The sequence below is a fragment of the Thermobia domestica genome, chromosome 3 (assembly GCF_964235325.1).
Source record: "Thermobia domestica chromosome 3, izTheDome1.hap1.1, whole genome shotgun sequence".
Taxonomy (NCBI): Eukaryota; Metazoa; Arthropoda; class Insecta; order Zygentoma; family Lepismatidae; genus Thermobia; species Thermobia domestica.
Window position 1 is genome coordinate 78,807,424 of NC_137456.1, and position 21,091 is coordinate 78,828,514.

The window sequence follows — 21,091 nt, forward strand, 5'->3', positions numbered from 1 at the left end:
AATCTATATCTAATGTTTCAAAAATTTCCCAACAAGGAAAAAAGACAACGCTTCCTACACACTTTTAAAGATATATAAATAATAGTTTCAATTATTTTTGTCATTCAAAAACAGGTGTTATATGCCCCTGGGGCCCTGGTCCCAGGCTAGCCCGTCATCACATTTAGCTTTTCTCTGTCTGAAAAAGGGTAAAATAAGTTAATATCGTTAAATTCCAGAGCGTTCCGTATGTAATGTCGCAAATTGGTTGTTGTGTTGTTTCCTGACTGTATAGCACTTCCATTCAAAAAGCTGTAGTTAACACAGAATTGAACATGAAATAAGAATTGAACATATATATACAATTGTTTTTAACTCAATAGAAACTTACATAGCTCCTTATCATTCTTGCGAACTTCACATACTCTGCCATCTATATTCAAACAGCGAAAGCAGCCGAAGGCGGAAAAGTCGACAGCCAGATGATGTTCGGCAAAGCGAAAGAGATCGAGAGAGAATGAAGAAAAAGGCAGTCCTTGTGTGTTTTAAAGTTCGTGCGCAGCCGAAGTAACAGGTGTTCCGAACGACTTCAGTGTAAATGATCTATGTTATTGTAAGTGAGAAGTTTTGTTGAAAGTGAAACGCACCGATTGTGTTTTGTTTTCTATCATCAATATTAGGATGATCCCGGTTTTTTAAATGTTGGAGAAATGGCGCTGAGTATGAGTGAGGAAGTAGGAGGACCATCCTGTGAAGATGTCGAAAATAATAATGAGGATGAGGACGAGGAGGATTTTAGTGATGTTTTGGAGTGGGAATATGATCCAGAGTTAGTTAGTGACACCAATGATAATGGAACCTGTTTGTTATGCAATTCTGCCTACGAAAGTGGTGAGTAACATGTGAGAAAAAACACATGGTATTTTTTCTCATTTTGCGAAGTTAATTGTTGTATTCAGTTAATTGATTTAATTGCAATCTAAAATAGCCTACATATCAAATGATTTTTAAAAATATATGTATGCTTTCTTATTAAAGAAACAATAAAATCGTGGCGTGAAATAAAAGAACCCTCCCTGTGCAATTTTCCGCCCCTTGCAATGGCATCATCCCAACTTTCTTCAGAAAGAACATATCTTAAAAGCCATGATTTTAAGTATGCTACTTCATCATGAATAATGAAAGAGAGGGGAAATAGCACTCGCACTCAGAAAGGACGAAACACTACAAATACAATATTGTTGTGTCTGTTTTTTCCTTTAAATAATTATTATGTTAGTGAAAGATGAAGGAAGCCCATCTGCAGAGGAAATATGGTAATCCTTTTATAGAATTAAATATCGAGCTTCAATCTCAATATATCAGTTTGCAATTCCAGTGTAACTAGTTCTTCTATATTTATTTCTCGATTTTCCTTTTTCACCTGTTAAAAAAATAAAACAAAAAAAAAAACTTGTTTAAACCTTCAATGATAAGGAATTTGTTTGTGACAAAGACAAGACTCGTTTTAATATCAAAACTGTGATAATTAACTAAATGGAACAGGTGTTCGTTACTGTTCGAAAATTGATGTTATTGTATTTGACAACAATCAAGCAATTCATGCTGGAATTTGTTTCACCATTTGCATTAGAACTGTCCATGTGATCTTAAACTAATGCGACCTAAACATGATTTATGAATGTAGTATTCAAATAGGTCAGCTTAGTAGATTTAAGTACCATCATCATGAAGTCTGTATCCAACAAGAAATATTTATTTTAAATAATATAGTTATGACAGATTTTGCCGCCCCTTAAAATTTGCCGCCCGGTGCAAGTGCACGTGTTGCATATATGATAGAGCCGAACTTGCTCCCTGTTAGTTTAGTGGTTAGCTTGTGTACTCTTGGTGCACGAAAAGTGAAATGGTTCTTTTTTTTTTTTTTTTAGTTTATCGTTCCACAGTTATGGTCTTTAAGTCAAGCCGGTAGCCAGCCCCAAAATGTAGGGGGGCCCGGCTGAAATTAGGGGGGGCCCGACCCAACCATGTTATAGTTCATCACTATATTATAGTACATTTGCAAGCCTATCGTGAAAATTTTAAAGGGAGCAGCAAAACATTAGGGGGTTCCCGGCCCCCCTAGACCCCCGGAATACGGGCCTGCTTTAAGTTAAATGAAATGGATGAATAATGAAAGTGATTGATCGTGAAATTAAAAGTTTTGTGCCCTCCCACCAGGGATTGAAGCCGGGACTATTTGCTCCAAAAGCGCATACGTTAAGAACAGCTTAAGGGCTTTTCGTGTCAGGGGCGGATCCAGGACCGACTTCTGGTGGGGGGGGGTTGTCATACTGCTACTTTTAAGGGCTCCAAACATTGGGATGAGTTTTATTTATATATATAAAATAAGAAAGTTTCTTCTTCTGGGGGGGGGACGATCGCCCTCCTTGGATCCGCCCCTGCTTGGTGTATGATGTTTTGGGTTCGTTTACTAGTGGAAAAGTATTCAACGCATTACAGTGGTTCTCACCATACCATAAACTATAGGTACACGTTTTGTATAGCCTCGGTATTGAAAAGGGACGCTAACTTCAAGAAATAAACGAACTAAAATAAAAGAGTTCATCTTCACAATCCTTTTTGTGCCAGTTTTCTGTTCCCAGCTACGATTCTCGTTATACTGATTGCCTTAAATAAAATCCGAGTTTGAATCCCACTTTTAAACAGTACGTAGATGTAGTCTTGCATAGTCTGAGTGCTGGAAAGAAACATTAACTTACAACTGAGCTGTCTATTCATCTCTGGCCTGGTTTGATTCAAGGAGCATGTCATTCAAGATAACCGGTACTAGAATGAGATTCGAACTCAGGATTTCTCCATACGACATTTTTTTTGCTAGTATACAACTTATACTAATAATTTACTGAAAAGCAGGTGTTTCTCAAATTCAGGGAGCGGAATTGCCTCTCTATTCCGTGTGTGTGGGTTTTCTTGGGTTTCTCCCGTTTCCTCCCACTTTCTTCATTCCACCATTTTTCATTCATTATTCATCATCACCTTCTCCTTTAGCCTAACCGGCATAATTGTGGGACGTAAAACTCAAAGATTTCATTTCATTTTTTTGCCTCTTTATCTACCCCATTGACTAACCTGTACCAAAACTATAAACTTCATATATGAGAAATTTATTCATTTATTAAAAAAGTCAGCTTAAAACAAGTCCCAGAACACAATATTATCAAAGTTAGAAGTCCAAGAAACTAATAAAACATTTAACTTTATTTAAGTGAAACTGTATTGATGCCACACACTTTGAGTGTTCATTGTTTAATATAAGGAGCGAATAAAATTTTCAAAAGTGCAAAAAGGCGATGATATTGAGGTAAGGTACTAAAAGAGGCTTGCATTGAAGAAACATTTAAAAAAAGGGCAACCAAAACACTTTTAAAAGTGTTTATTTAATGTTTTCTTTGGAAGACAAACTAACTTGCACAGTTTAATAGAAAAAAAGGAAAGGAAAAGAAAGGAAAAAGAAAGAAAAGAAAAATTCAGTCTAAAATCCCTAGCTTTATTCATGACTAAAGAAAAATTGCAACATTAAAATCTTTCAGTTTAGCCTTCTATGATAATGCCTTTAGGCTAAGGGAGACGGATGACTAAGGCAAATGAATGCTAATGGAAGAATTGATGGAATGAGAATGTGAAAAGAAACGGGAGTACTCCGAGAAAACCCACGGACACGATGTTGTCCACCACAAACTTAATTAGGCGGGGTTCAAGCCAGGGAACTTACTCACCAGAGTTAAGCGCTCTACCACTTTCATTTTCTAACGGTTTAATTACAAACCTACAAATTTCGGCCCACAGCGGAAGCTCACGTGATTCGTATTCCACGTTATGTTGGAGGTCCATGTCTCGTATTGCCTCGCTGCTGAAAGGGACACTAAACTCAACAACAACAAACTTTTTGGCCCAGCCGGAACCAGAGACAGATGTGCCATCAGAGTCTAACTTTGCCAGTGCATTATAAATAAAAGACATATAAAGGAATTTATGTTATCGAATATATCAATTTAAAAAAGAATCGAAACAAATTTCATAGCCTAGCCTTGGTTTATGCCACAAATTGTTTAACATTACAGTGCATCCATTTTTCAAAATTCAAAGCATCGCTATGTTTCTGGTGATTTATATATACTCATATTTCTAATATTTCGGTATTGAGATTTTCATGTTCTTCATATTAAAAATATAAATAAAATAAAGAGTTTAGATCTGCATATTTTTTGTTTTTTCAGGATGATTGTGTGAATTTATTTGGGAGAGGGGGAGAATTCATTTCAATTTACTTACAATTACATTAAAAACTGTTATAAGGAACACATTAATCTTTCTACAAAGGCATAATTTATTTAGAAACGCGTTTGTATCTTTTAAAGCAATAGATTAAATGTTAAAACTTTGAACTATGCAAATATCAACAAGGGGAAATTGTTTGACATACTCCGCAATATCACCAACTTAACAGTGTTGTCATCCTAACCAGTGGCGGACTTACCTATGTCGTCGCCCGTAGGCATGATTCGGCCGGCCGCCCCTTTGTATATAGGAAACGTCTGAATGTAATAGGCGATTTTTAATTTTCCGTCATTGGCACGCTTTTATTCATGTCTTTGTTCAAGAAAGAGATAGTAGCATATATATCTCTTCGCCAAACTCTACGCCACTAAAGATCTCGGCTTCAATGTTAAAAATTGTTTTCTTCCTTCAGGGTAGAACGTAGATATGACTTAATCCTCTTTAATGACGAAAATGATCTTTCTGCGGAACAGGTGCTAACGGCAGTACAAAAATACATTCAGAGCTATATCTACATTAGGAAATGTACCCTGCAAGTCCTTTCCTCTGAGGAACTTGCTCATAGAAAGAAGTGTGCATTTTATATTGTATTATTGCACTTCATCAATTAAAAAAAAATGCATGCATTCACTTCCAAATGATGACTCTAGATCAATATCGTAAAGGTTTTCCAGTTTTGCTGCAATTTCTAAAATTACTGACGGTTGTGTGTTTGAAAATTCAGAAAAGACTGAAAATCTATCAGCCACTATAGAATATGCTTCTTTTCTTTTTTAGTAGTTCACTTTTAATTCTGTGAATATTAACATAAAAGATTTCCACTTTAAACTTTTATCTCCCTGTAAGGACAACTTCATCTCCATTCTCTTTATCTGGAGAACGTTTTCTTTTCTGCAAGCGTTTAAACGAAGTGTCATAATCACTGTCACATCATCCACATCGATCTATTGCCTTCTTTTTGTATAGGGCCTACTTTAAACATATCACGAAGAAAATCCATATATTTTACAAAGAGAATCATAGAGTCGGTTTGCTATTTGAATGGTCATCTTAACACCTTTGGCTATAACCTATTATATTAGAGACTGGCACAGAATACTTCATTAATGATTTAAAAAAAAATAAACCCTCCCAATTAAATTAAATTGAGGGTCATATTGACCAACTGCAAGTACCAATGTTTCTATAATTTACCGCTAAAAAAAAAAAAAACTTCTTCCGGCTGCCGCCTCTCAAAGCCTGCGCCCCTAGGCACGTGCCTAGTGTGCCTAATGGTAAATCCGCCACTGATCGTAAGGTAAAGTTGTATATTTTTCAAATGTCATTACGTCAGATTATTTCATATTTCAAAACCATACTTTATAAAGGAAAACGTAAAACATCAAGTTTATTATTTAGTGTCAAAAACTGAAAGCGCCACAGCACCACAAATTTCGCAAGTTTGGAGGTCTCTAAAACAATAATATGGCAAGTTAGGCAAATGGGACAATGCACGTCCAAAGTACCTTATTTTGGAATATTTTGATCGTGATATGTTGAATTTCAAATAAATTGGGTCGAAGTTATAAGAGATTGAAAATTTGATTTTTTTTTTTTTTTTTTTTTTTTTTTTTTTTAATGATTAGAGACGTATCAGTCATGTACATGATTTTCAATAGATCCGAAGACCATAATGCCGTTCACAGCAATCTGATATCTCAATCCTTTGCGATTTTTTTTTAAATCCTGTAATGAGTAATTAAGAACATCGTTAGAAGCATTATTTTCTGGGAACTATTAACGACTGGTTGTCTTACTACTTAGAAATTCAATAAAATGTACCACTTAATCGTTTAAAGTATTGCTTAATAAAACTTTGATAATAAATGAAAAATAATAATAATAATGTTTCCATTGCCCAGTTCTAGGGAAAGACCATCACAACATGTGACTTAAATCTATATTTAATGTTATTGAGAATACTGCGTCATGTTTGGTTTTTAGCACATTGGTTTATGCAGAAAAGTAATCTTCTCTTTCCTTTGAAATTAACTGGATTTTTAATGATTTGATGTTATTGAATTCTTCTTGAAGCCTAGTTAAGTGCTCTTTTTGTTTCGAGTATAAAACTATTATAACTTTATAACTTTTAACTATTAAAACTATTATAAATTTCATTTTTAAGTATTAAAATTATGAGAATTGTACTCAAAGTAATGTCTCTTAGTTCATTATCTTTTATTTAAAAAAGTAATAGAACGGTCAAACTACACACACACACACACACACACACACACACACACACATATATATATATATATATATATATATATATATATATATATATATATATATATATATATATATATATATATATATATATATATATATATATATATATATATATAGGGTCTAGGAAAATTCGGTGTGGGGAAATTCAGGTGTAAGGTAGATTCGGTGTAATACATTTTGAATATTATCACTTACGATAATTTACGACACTTCATATTGTGAAAACGAAAACCATAAAATGTAGCAAATAAAATGTTATTACCTATTTCAAGAAAAACAAATTTATTTATTTATTTATTTATTTTATTTATTTATTTTTATTTTATTTTTTTATTTTTATTTTTATTTATTTATTTATTTTTTTTTTTTTGTCTTGAGTCCAATACCTCTTTCATGTCTTTTGCGGGTCATTACTATAAACTACTTTTCACCACACAATGAAGCTGACACTTTTTGTCAGAAATAAAACAATTACAACTATAAGTTCGACAGGATCAGGACACAGTTACAATACTGTACTCTTTGGAGCAACGTGATTTTATCGTTAAAAAGTTTTTGGAGAACGAGATCTGTTGTTGCTACGCAAAGGACATTTACACGCAACTTTGCCTCACGTTCTGCCCCAGACAGGAACATAATATGGTAGTTAGTGAATAAATTGGAAGAAACAGGATCGCTTCTGAGTAAGACAGGGAAGCATCAGACCCCGCTGGCGGATGTTGTGGAAGATGTCAGTTACCGACTTTGAGTCACCCAAGAAATCTCTATTCAACATGTGATTTTTATGTGTTACCACTAACACTTAATTTGTATTCTCCAATTTCGCTTGGAATATCCAATATATCATTCGAACTGCAACGTACAATGGCGATATTTGCTGTTCTTCTTGCGGCCTGTTCGATATTGCTCCGGATGAATTTAAACCAGTAAACACAGTCCCATAAATCTCCCATCCTTCGTTGATGATTTGCAACAAACCGCATGAAAATCGGGCTTCAGTTAGAAATTCTAGAGCCATATGGAATCCGTGAGTTTTGAAAGAATCACTGTATATACATATGTGAGATGCAAAAATATATTGATCAAAAAAGTCTTAGTGGAAAGGGCAATATAAAGCAGGATTGTTTTATCAGACAATAGTTGTACAAATAGTTGACTTCTCCTATAATCAGACACTTTAGTTGGTTTGCCTTAAGTTAAGGTAAACAAGTACTGCAACCCTATTGAGTCCTTATTGACTTCTCCAATCAGGCGTAGATACTTTAGTTGAGGCATTTTACACCCTTGAGTAACATAAATAAACTATGTCATTTTTGAAGAATTTAGATTTAAATATTTATTTATAAAATAGACATAAAAATGTCAGAACATTTTTGAATAATCTACAATTTTCAACTTTACCCGTCCAATAACCTACATTTTTTTTGGAAGTAGAAAATTCTAGGAGACATCCTCCAACGAATCTTTCTTTACACCTAACATTCCCCACACCGAGTTTTCCGTACACCGAATTTTCCTGCTCCCACATATATATATATATATATATATATATATATATATATATATATATATATATATATATATATCAATTTAATGGATACACATGAGAGAAATGCATCTTACCAAATTAATATGGCTTTGGACCACGTTTCGTTCTCAGAACAGCTCTGATGTGATGTGGAATGGAGGCTATGAATGGTATCAAAGGGAATATACATTACTCCGCGTGCAGTGCATCATTCAATTCTGTGAGAGACGATGGAAGCAGAAATTGTCCCAAATTCGTAAAATGAAATGAAATGAAATCTTTAGATTTTACATCGGGTAGGCTAAATGAGATAGTGATGATGAGAATTGAATGAAATGGTGGAATGAAGAAAGTAGGAAGAAACGAGAGAACCCCAAGAAAGTCAATGCACACAGTGTTTGTACACCACAAAGCTCACCTGGCGCGAGCTGGCATCGAACCAAGGACTCCATGCACCAGATGTAAACGGTCTACTACTGAGCCACGGCGAATTCGGGATGTTCAATTATGTTCAGATCCAGGGGTTGGGAGGGCCATGAAATACGCTTATCTTAATATTTATGTTCCTCAAATCATGCTGCGTCAGCCCCACCTGTTTGAATGGATGCATTATCGTCCTGGAATATGGCGTAATTGCCCGAAAACAACATCTGGACTATATGATGCACATGGTCTCCTAAGATGGCAAAATAATCACGGGCAGTGACGAGACAGATGCACATCAGCACAGGATACGCTGAAAAGCAGGAAATTCCGGTCGCAGGATTACAAAGCTGTCGACATGTTTCACAGTCGCGATTATCATACGCTTCTTTGGGCATTCGACTTCATAAACGCCGTCCATGGATTAAAATAAAATAGACGATGGCTCATATCACGCGTTTCCAGTCATCAACGGCCTAGGTTGCATGTTCGTGGCACCGTTGGCGTCGTATTAAAACGTTATGGTCCTTCATCAGTGATTTCACCAGTGCAACCTGATCCTGTTTGTCTATGTCATGTAAATCATGACGGACTGTGATTTTCAACACAAGTATGAGAGGCACTGCTTGAGTTCCTCTGTCACTTGCACTACAGTCGCACGACGGTTCTGAGGACAATTCACTTTAATGTTTGACAGAACCTGTCACTGAGAGTTTTCTTCCGACCACTGTTCCTCTTCGCCGATTTTGTTTATCCAGAGTTTTGTACGTCGTCGTCATCTTGGACAATGTTCTTCGCGACACACTTAGTTTCTTCACGATTGTACTTCATAACCCAGTGCCAAAAATTTCCCCTTTTTGGAAAACAAAGAGATCACCCGTTTTCGCCTATGCTCAGTTCAGTGCACACTTCGATGCTATTTATTGCTCCTTATGTAGTTCGAAGTTTGCCCTAACATTGCCGCCAACAGCCTGGAGTTGCGGTAACTGCCTGATCATTGCCAACCCAGTATCTAACGATTTTCCAACTTCATTTTTTCATTAATTTGATAAAGATCTATACATTGGTCCTTTGCCTACAGAATGGCGTTATTCAAAATAATCTCCATCACACTCGACACATTTGGTGCACTTTTGAACCCAAGCCTGAACCCAAGCATGTTGGAAAAAACTAGTCAAGTCTTAGCAGTCTCTTTCACATGGACTATATCAGTGAACCTTCGCCCACTAAGGCTATCCTTGAGTGTACCAAAAAAGTGAATTGGGCCTACAAAGGGAAGGACCACTGTCGAGCTCATTTTGGCAAGATATTAATTAGTGGCGATATATACGTATGTGCCTGGCATTATCATGATGCATTTTAGTGCTTAATTTTTTTTAAAAAACTGGATGGTTTATTTAAGTTTATTCAAGGATTCATATATACTACAAAATTTAATTTTCTCAAAGTAAGGGGCATTTCACTAGACTTTCAGAGGAAATCAGTAAAATGAATCCATTGAAATTCAAGTTCATCCCAGAGGAAATATGAGATAAATTCCCCATATAGACCTCAATCAATGGGCTAAGAAAACAAATATGGGGTATTCAATGCCTTTAATGTATTGGAATAATTAAGTATTAATTATGTTAGAACATTACTGCAGGCGGTTTTACATTTTGTACGTAGAAGTTTGTAGTTGTCATAACAAGATCTTTTAATAATAATAACGAATAAATCGATCAATTTAAGAATACTTTTCTTTTACGTAAAAAAAGTATTTTTTTCTGAAAAGCTTCTGAGAAACGTCCTTCCAAATTGGTTTATTAATCCAAAATTATTGAAGCGAGACCGAACACTGGGTAAGTATGCACATTTAAAGTTAACTTACTTCAAAAAACAGAAATAGGATTAATTTTTTCGCTGCTGGTTATTTATATTATGGAATTTGTATTAGTGTATTCATCTTTGTATAAACAATTAATTAATTATATTGCAAGATCATGGCATTATGCGATTTGATCCAGTTTAATGCTGGCAAAGAAGTATCAACTGTCTTAACTCTATCACAGTAAGTAAATAAAACCATTTTGTTTAGTTATTATTTCTTACACCACTTGAAGTGACAGAAATGACATACTTGATATTGAAGCCTGAAACTTAGAACATTGAGAGATAGAAACTGAATGAGCATTATTTATTTATTTTTACATTACAGTTTTCTGTTTTTTGTGTTTTGCATCTTTATACGACATCGAGGTTATGAAGGACATGATGTAATAATATGGGCTCCATACCACGACCGAGACCGGGACGTGAATCCAGCGACTCGAATACGCTAGTTGTCGCCCCAGGCAAGAACTCGCCTTAGCGCCCCACTGAGCAACCAAACCAAAACACTCCTTCAAATATTTTGCCCAATTATGCGCCCTTACAATTCGGCGCCCGGGGTACAAGCCCCGTTTGCCCTCCCCGCTATGTCACTGCCTGAATCAAGTACATTTAGTTGGATTCACAGACGATCATTCCAGATCAACCGTTGCAGTTTAGGCCGTTCCCTACCACTATCCAAGAGAGTTGGATTGTAGAACCACGCACAAGTCCTGGCTTGGCAATTTTAAGGAGGAGCAAATATAAGCATAAGTATAATATAAAGGATACTTGTCTTTTTAAAGTTTTTCAATGAGGAAAGATTTCGTTTTCTTATGTTGGTTCAGCTATTTCCACCCACTAGCTAGATTCCGATTTGTAGCCAGCAGCAAACTTCAATGTATCATCATAGGTATTTAGCCATTACTGACAGTATTGAAACACTTGTCGCAAAGTAAGAATCTTCCACATTGTCCTCAGGTAGCCTTTTCATCTTTCGTAGCAAACTTCTGTTTTAATACCACCGTTAATTGTAGATTCTTTTGGTCCCTCTCTCGCTTTTCTTCCACTGTACCTTTCCTATAACGTCTCTCTGGATACTATCTCTTCTCATCCAATGTTCCATCCAGTTTACTTCCTATTTATAATTCTTTTCTTCTCTATTGTTCCTAAAGTTTCCCCATTCTTCTCCATACCAACACTTCGAAATTCTACGAAACATTTTATGAGTCTTTCTCTTATCTTTAGTCCAAGATTTAGATAGGTAGTGTAACGATTGCAAAATCGTTACATTTTTTGTTAATAGTTTCATTATGAAAATTACTTTTTTTGTTTTCCTTTTTTAAAAAAGTAAGAAGTTTACTGTTTTTGTTTTTGAAGAATTATTTTGTTATGCGTTGTTGGATTGAAATGAGAGTACTTTCATTGTAAAGAGCATGAAAAAAGCTTTAAAATGATATATATATGTTTATATGTTAGCTTGGTTATTCTTGTAATACGGCAGAGAATCAATTCTTTTTTTTTTTTTTTTTTTTAAATTACACAACCACTTCAGTTAGCGCAGGGGTCTGGAGTGACGTATGTAATGAGTTGGGCGCTGCGCAGTAGCGAGAGTCTTGCTCCTATATATGGCATTCTGATCCGCTGCGCCTCATAACTGTATTGTAGTTTATTGAGCCAACACGGGTTGGACTCAAGAAATAGACATCATTACTTCGCGCCGAAAATTGTTCTTTTTAGAAAACGTGGTCGAGAGTTCGTTATAGCTGTGCCTCGTTTAAACTTGTGAAGTGTGTCTTAATTACAACTGTGATTCTAAAACTCAGTGTTAAATTACTAAGAGTTCAGAAATATAAAATTAAATTGTGTTTAATTAAGTTCTGTAAGCTTAATCAGTTTAAAAGTGAAAAAGTTACTTGAGTTTCTAGAGTGTGAAGTTGTGTTAAAGGAAGACGTATCTTGCAAGTGAATGAAATTAATAAGGTTTAAATTTCCTCATAATAATACTTCCGTGTTAAACCCTTTTTAAAAAGCTGAAAAATACGTTAAATTCCTTATGTTGTATGTGAGAGACGGAACACGTGTGTTACGTCATCGAGTCTAGTGCGTTTCTTGCTTGCGTTGTGCCATTGAAGGTCGAGTAAGAAATTTAACTGGGCAACTGTAAAAGTGGGGGAAAAAGTAAAAAGTAAATTCAAGTATTAAAAATCCACTTTTAAATTGCATACTCGCGTGGTAACTAATATTAGAAGTATTTTCATAACTTCTTTTCATTCATTACTAAACTTTGTCGGTAATTAATAGTAATTTAATTTTCCTAATTACTTTTGGTTTCGTTCTATTAAATTTTAAAATCTAAAACAGTCTCTAATAACGTGCTTAAAGTTTTGAAGAACTAAAGTAAAATATAAATTGGTATTTCCTGCTTTGGAAATAGGTTAACTAATTTACAGTGCTGTTAATGAAAACGTCACTAGTTACTTAGTTCAGTAATTAACTGCTGTTAAATGCATATACTGCTATTTTAGTTCTCTTGATATCTCGGCTAGGTTTCAAATGTAAATTTGAAGTAAAATGAATAATTTTGATTAAATTTAGAACATGCTGTCCGACCGAATAAATTTTTATGCTTAATTATTAAATGCTGGAAATATTCGCGTGCACTGCACTGTACTGTATGGAATTGTATTGTAAGGAACAGTCTCTAAACCCAAGAGGATCTGGAGTTGAGAAATGGTAACTACCTCTGCTATACTGTCACTATTATTTCCTGCTGTATTACGGTAAGTGTGAAGTAGTAATGCTAGTTAAAAGTATTGTAGTTAGTTAAATAGTTTTATAGTAGTAAAAGCACTGCGTACATTCCTTAACTAAGAATTACTGAGAGAATTAAAGAGAGAAATAGTTCAAAGGTTAATTTTTAATAAATATACGAGGCTACTTCGAAAGTCACGATACCTTTTTGTTAAAGTTAGATTAAATTGATTGACGTGGTTGTTATCTTGCTGTTTATGAATTATAGAATTCAATTTAGCGTTTAATATTTAATGAATTGAGAGTTTTGATTGTGTTATCCTCATTCAAAATCTATTTATTGTAAATGATCTCTGCCTTGCAAAAAGTAACTGTAGTTGTTAGAGTAAAGGTTTTTCCATTAAAATTTTGAACACCTCCTTCGAAATGAAGAACCTAATAAGAATTTGTTTAATTGTTATAACTACTCTGAAGGAATCTGAATTGCATTAAATATTTTAAATTAACACTTCTGGAATTTCATTAAATAAAATCTGTAATTCTAATCACCCACCTTCACTCAGTTTAGGGAGTAAGATTGTGTGCTGGTGTGAATGGTACCTAGTTGTTATTTACTTGCTATAATAATATCTTTTTTACAGGATTTGTCCAATCAGGTGTGGTTAAGTCACTCGGGGTCACATTTAGTTTCCTTTTTAACTATTTCAGCTAATAGATGCAGGAAACATTCTGACCGCGATACCGAGAATTGTGACAAAAAAAGATAAACTACAATACAGTTATATATTTGGTTTCGGTGATTCATAAATTAGCCTGTAGAATAAGTCTATTGTAAGGTCACCGACCAGAGTAAATAGGATTACAGTAATTGAGAATATTTTCATGATTGAAGTTAAATTCCGGATTTACGAAGTTAAGGATTTAAAAGTTAAGGTGTGTAGGATCTTTCATTGTGGGAGTCATTTCCGTAATTTTGATTGGGGGATAGGATTTTTAGGTCCTAAATTAATATTAATCTCCGCGTTTGCTTTTTTGAAGTTATTGTTGGTTAAACACAGTTCAGTTGATGATTGCATTTATATTTTTGCTAAAAATTTGGTTTGCTTATATAGAGTTTGAAAATTTCAGAGAAATTACTTGGAATTTATTAAATATTATTAGAGTTAGATCCTTTGAGAAACAGTTTGAAGTTTCATAGCTCCATTAATAATAAAAACACGAGTGACTTGCAACTACACAAGCTGTCAGCTGTGGATGCTTTCTATTTACAATTGTTGTTCAATAAAGTGAAATTTAATAAAAATTTTGTCAACCTTTATTTGTATTGGCTTGCGTGCTAGAGATTGAATGAATGAGTTTCATTGTAGAAGTAGTTGTAGTGTAGCTAAATTGGAGTATTTATATATTGTCATAATTGAATTTATTTTTGTGTTACTACTTCCTTATTTAATTTGTATTGTGTGTTTAATTTACATTTTGTTTATTTATTGTGGTTTAAACATGGAATTTGACAATCGGTCTGATGTTTCAAATGCTAATTCAGTTAACATTGAAGATCCTATGATAGAAGTAGTTGAAGTTTCTGACATGTCGACTCAGTTTTTACAGGAGAATATTGTAGCGCCACAAAGGTTCGAAAATGATGTTGTTTACCAACTAAGCGATGAATTGAATAAACTGAAAATAGAAAATGGGGGTAAAAGTAAAGGCGCAAACAGGTGCTTTGCAGGATTAGGTGCTTCTAGTAAATTACCGCAAAATTCTGAACCTTTTAGTCGAGTTGTCGATTCTCATCGCTATGCGAATAGAAATTTTACAGTACAACCTAACTTTATTGATAAATATCTTAGTCATAGAAGCGAACAGGCGGTAAGGTTTGAGCCTGGTAGGTCGTTTGAAGTTAGTCATCAAGAACCATCTGTTGAAGGTCATGATTTAGGTAATCCTAATATACCAGTGGCGTTTAGTGGTTTAGGAGTAAATGATCATTGTCACATGCCAGATCAGAATCAACATTTAAATAAGAAGGAAATAAAATTTGATAATTTAAATCAAGAAAGTCAGGGAAATGATAGAAAATTTATTGTTCCGCCTCCTCCCTTGTATTATAAGGGTGCTATCCCTAAGGCAAGAGACGTTAGGTCTCAGATGAAATCTAGTGTGCACAATATTTGTAAAAAAGACTCTGAAATAGAAACCGAAGTAAAACAAAGGGTACTTAACCAACAAAACTCAGGGAACTTTGAACAACCGCCTCAGTATGTAGACAGAGTGGGAACTCAAGTGTTTGATGGTATTCCTAATACGTATGGACATAGTCACGAATCAGTAAGGTCTCAATATTGTGAACCTCCTAGAGCCTTTATGCCTTTAAACGCATACAGTGTTCCTGAGAGACTTCCGGTAGCAACAAACTGTGGGGATAATTGGAAATCTTTTGATCCTTTAATAGATAAGTATGTTTTCAATAAGATTAGTGTTCTTATTGACACTAAACTTAGTTCTTTGAAAAAGATTGATGGTAATGACAGTTTTCAAGTATTTGAATTGATGCTTATTTTAAACGATCTTGTTTTAAATTACAACTTCCCTTTAAGAATGATTTTGTATGCAGTTTCTGTTAAAACTTCTGGGTTGTTGTATACAGAAATAATGAATAGTCTTACATTAAATAAAACTTGGCCAGAATTAAGGATGACTTTGTTGAACAAATTTATTTCTTTAAACGTTAGGGGATATTTAATAGGAGTTAAAGTATATAGGCCAATGAAACCTAGTGAACATGTGATGGAATTTATAGATAACGTGTATAATTCAGCCAAGGTCTTAAATGTAGGGTCAAGCGAGTTTGAAATCTTGGAAATTATCATTCATGGTTTGAATCCTGTGTATAGGTATAAATGTTTTTCAGATAGGATTCCACGAAACCTTACTGAAATGAAAAATATAATTGAGCAATTTGATTTGTACAAAAGATCAAAAAGGGAATACTTAGAAATTAATTCATATAAAAACAGAAACTTAAAAACTTGTTTTGTTGCAAATGAAGATCAGGAGGTAAGGGTGGCCAGTAGTGGTCCATCAGCTGAGAATACTTATAAAGGCAATAGATTTAAGCTTAATTATCCTAATGGAGGGAATAGGTTTAAGGATACCATGAATTATAGATCTAATAATAATTCTAAAAAAGTTTCTGAAAATAATTTTTCAAATAATGTCAATAAGAAAAACTTTGAATCTGAACAGGGTATAACATGTGTAAGTGGTAATAATGTGAGGTTGTACTCAGGTAAGTCAAACCAACTCAGTCCCAACACAGGAAGTCCTGGGAAATCCATAAATGACAAAAAGTGTGTAAATGCTTCTCCTACGTACAGAGTGCCTTCTAGTGGAGATAATTGTTCTGCAACCTTTGTGATTGGGTCCATTAGTGATAAGAGACTTCCTCTTTGTATTGACAGCGGGAGTTCTGTAAATTTAGCATCGTCGACTCTAATTAATCAAATTAGTCATCTGATTAAGAGGCAACGAACGATTCCGTCGATGAAAATGAATTCAATGATGTGTTCTAATGTGACAGAACCTAGAGAAGTCACTGTGGACTTAAACTTAGGTGGATTCAGATTTGAAGTGGACTTCGTAGTGATAGCTTCTTTACCCTGTGATGCGATCTTGGGTACTCCGTTTTTGCGTTCAACTGGTGCCATGCTTGACGTACTTGGAAATAAACTTTATTTTCGAAACCAAAGAAGATACGTTCCTCTGAGATCAATGGAGACTTTAAAAAATTTCTTTGAAGTAGATGACATCCATGGTTCGAGCGGCTTGAAGGATGAGGGTCTGAAGCCTGTTTGTATTTATCTACATGGCTTCCGTCGTCGAAACAACTTCATCCCTTCCGTTTCTTCAGTGGTGTCTGGTTCTAGGGAGATTGGAATCCAGTGTGAACCAGTTCCTAATTTGGACTATCCGGAACCTGAAGATACAATAGTTAACACTTTTCCAACATCAGTTTCTGGTCTTGTGGATCAACTTGGACGTGTTAATGGACTTCGTGATCATAATAGAAAGAACCAAATAGCTAAAATCGTCTTAGCGACTGGTGAAGTGTACGCCGATAAGGATGGAGTGTTAGAACGGGTAGATTCAGGTGAAATCAAAAATGCTAACGAGTGGAGTGAATCCTTTGAAGAAGAATTTAGTGAAAGATTTAAGAAGTTAAAACAACAACTTGGACTGGAATCTTCGAGTGACATAATAGTTTGTGAGAAACCACCACTTGAAGAAACTGAAATTAACTTGGATAACAAAGAACTTCATGAACCTGAGGATGAATCTCCTATTGGTAGTTCTTCGGAGGATGATAGTGATTATTGGATTGATCCAGATATAGAGTCATTTGTGAGATCTCTCAAACAGGATTTTCCTGATGTTGTGAGTGAGAAGGTGGGCTGCCTCAAAGATTTTAAATGTAAATTGTACCTTCGGGAACAAAAATATTTTAGAGAAAAACCTTTTCCCATACCCAGGGAAAAGAGACAAATTTTTGAGAATGTTATTAAAGAATTAGTTGAACAAGATGTGTTAGTTGAAACTGATCATTCAAATTTTGGTAGCACATGTTTCATTGTGAAAAACCGAGATGGTTCATACCGCTTAGTTGCCAACTTTGTAAAATTAAATAGTATGTTGTCAGATTATGTTTTTCCGACACCTCACATGGAAGAATGTTTAAGTAACTTATCTGGGTGCCCCTATATATCATTGTGTGACCTAAAGAAGGCTTATTTTCAGCTGGAGCTTGATGAAGCGAGTCGAGATTTAACTACGATAGTCACTCCGATTGGTACCTTCCAATATAAGAAGCTCCCAGCTGGAATTAAGGTTGGAAGTAGTGTATTATCTAAATGTATGAAAGATGTACTTGGTGACCTTGAACTGTATGGTGTTCATGTATACTTTGATGACATTTTAATCGCAAATAGGGATAAGGAGTCACATAAAAAGGCGATTAGAATGGTGTTAAATAGGTTTAGAGAATATGGTTTGACTATATCTCCTGATAAGAGTTTTTTCTTTAAAAAACGGATTAAATATTTAGGTTTTATAGTCGATGGGGATAATATCACCATGGATCCTAAACGAGTTGAGTCTATTCTTAGTCTTCCACCTCCTAAGACCAGAAAGGCTGTGCAGCGATTCTGTGGAGTAGTTAATTTTTATTCAAGGTTTATACCAGGATTTCAAGAAATTATAGGTCCTATATCTGAGTTAAGATCTATTAAGAAGAAGTTTGAGTGGGGGGAAGCCCAAAATAACGCCTTTTTAGAAATAAAAAGAATTTTCTCAGAAGAGCTTATTCTAAAAACACCTGATCTTTCAAAGAGGTTTGTAGTACACGTCGATGGGTCCTCGCGAGGCTTAGGAGGCGTGATTTCACAGAAAAATGATAAAGGTGACTTAATTCCTGTGGGTTTCTTTTCGAAGAAACTAAGTGAGGCAGACCGGCATAGATCAATCTACGAGATTGAATTTTTAAGCCTAGTTAAAACCATAGTAAGATTCAAACATTTTTTGTTTAATGAGTTTGATTTGTATACTGATAACAAGGCCCTAAGTTGGATAATTAATAACTCTAAAAGACTTCTAAAGTACGGTTCACTTATAGAACAACTTTCTCAGTTCTCATTTAAAATCCACCATTTGAAAACGAATGAGAATAAAGTAGCAGATTTCCTTTCTAGGCAGTATGACATGTTTAATTTTGACCATAGTGTTAAAGTCAAAGAAAGTAATGATAAAACATATTTAGTATTGACAAATCTTTGGAAATTACCTTTTCTAAGTGAACCATTGATCGAATTACAACGTAAAGATCCTGAAATAAATGAGTTAATCTGTAAGGTAGAAGGTGGTGAAAATAGTAATGAGTATCAAATCAAACATGGGTTTTTGTTAAAAAAGACTAGAGCAAAGAACAATGAGTGGAAAATCGTTGTTCCAAAAGATCTGAGAAGAAGTCTGGTCGAATACTATCATTTAGAATATCTTACAGGTGGTCATTCTGGAATATATAAAACTTTACGTAAAATTATGAAGAGATTTACTTTTGATGGTTTAGTAGAGTACGTAAAGGAATTTGTTAGGTCTTGTCCAGAATGTCAAAAGGCTAAACCCTTAAACACTAAAAAATATGGTAGACTAGGGTCTCATGTAAATAATAGAATAAATTCAAACTGGATGATTGATACTGTAGGGCCTTTACCTTCTTCTGAAGGGTACACTTATCTTCTAATAGCAGTAGATAATTGTTCTAGATATTGTATGCTTGAAAAACTAAGGAGATTATCTTCTAAATTAATTTGTGACAAATTGTATGATTTGTTCTCCCGTTACGGTTTTGTAGAATCAATATCTAGTGATAACGCCTCAGTATTTACATCTGAGTATTTTCAGGGATTTGTGTATAGTTTGGGTATTAAGCATATAAAACTGAGTCCTTACCATCCGGAGGCAAATATTGCAGAAAGGTTCATAAAAACTCTAAAATACTCTTTAAAATCTTATTTTGCTGAAAGACAAAACAAATGGAGTAAGGTTATTCGTGAGTTACAGTTTAATCTTAATTTGTGTGAGCATGAAGGATTAAAAGCTGTACCTTCAGAATTATTTTTTGGTAGAGAGTTAAATAGTCCATTAGAGATCAAATGGAAAGTTATGGATGCTGATCTTAAAGGTCTGAATAGTCAAGATCTTTGGAAAAATGCAATGGATAACATGGTAAAATCTTGGGAAAAACGTCGTAAACTATTTGAAGGTAAACGAAAGGATGTAAATTTGGTAGTAGATGATCTTGTGTTAGTTAAAAACCACGAAAAATCATCTCTGAAGGATAAAGTAACTAAGAGTTTAACGTATCATTGGATTGGTCCATTCAAAATTGTGAAATTCTTAACTTATAACTCCGTGTTATTAGAAGATGTAAACAATTCTAATAATACTAAGAGAGCTCATGTAAGTGATATTAAAAAATAATTTGTGAGAAGGAATGGAGCAAACACCAACTGAACAAATGAAAATGAGAATCCTACACATGTAGAGTTAAACTAGAAGAAATTAAACTTTCATTAGTTATGTAAGGTTAGGTTAAGAAAAATTTAGATTTAAGTTAGGTTTAGAAGTAGGTTAAGGTAGGAATTAAGATGTCATGTAGATTTAAGATATGAACATAATCGTTTCACGTTCATTTTTTCATGTTCATTAAAAATTTTCACTTGTAAATCATGCATTAGGGTAGATTTATATCATTTATAGTGTTAATAATTGAAATGTATAACATCTGAATAAAATATTATCTACATGTGAAAGGGAAAATGTCGAAGATCTTTTTCTCATTTTGAAATTAAATCCTTTGTTACTTTACAGGGTTAACATCTTGTAATTGCCTGAAATTAACGTTTCTATTTATATTTGTAGATTGCCTTTTGTTTTCCTTGCATTGATGTATTTTTATGGAGACATGTCAAGATGGTCAACGTATCCTGTAGAATGGTTTATGGTCTCAAATGGAACTCAAGCTGTAAACTTGGAAGTTTGGAAATATCTTATCTGGCTGGCTGTTTTCAAACCCAGACTTATAATGTTGAATCAAACTGGAATGGAAATTCTACTGAAATGACAAAAATTCCGAATGGACATTTTGAGAAATATCGTTAAAGGAATGATATAAAATGTGAAAATAATGGAAGTTTAACATGGAATTGTATATTGTATATAAAATTTTGTTCTACCTTAAAATTTTATATTTAACAAGGAGGTGGTGTTTGTAACGATTGCAAAATCGTTACATTTTTTGTTAATAGTTTCATTATGAAAATTACTTTTTTTGTTTTCCTTTTTTAAAAAAGTAAGAAGTTTACTGTTTTTGTTTTTGAAGAATTATTTTGT

The 21,091-nt window shown here is 34.2% G+C and overlaps 1 protein-coding gene across 2 annotated transcripts in view; it reads left to right on the top strand.

Annotated features, from left to right (window-relative positions):
- Positions 1-674: 674 nt before the first annotated feature.
- Positions 675-21,091, top strand: part of LOC145680542 (uncharacterized) — a 410,979-nt gene continuing 390,562 nt past the window's right edge. For both annotated transcript variants that reach the window (XM_081751160.1, XM_081751162.1), the window contains exon 1: positions 675-870. In XM_081751160.1, the coding sequence (XP_081607286.1) occupies positions 690-870 (181 nt within the window). In that variant the 5' untranslated portion in view covers positions 675-689. The remainder of the gene's footprint in view (positions 871-21,091) is intronic.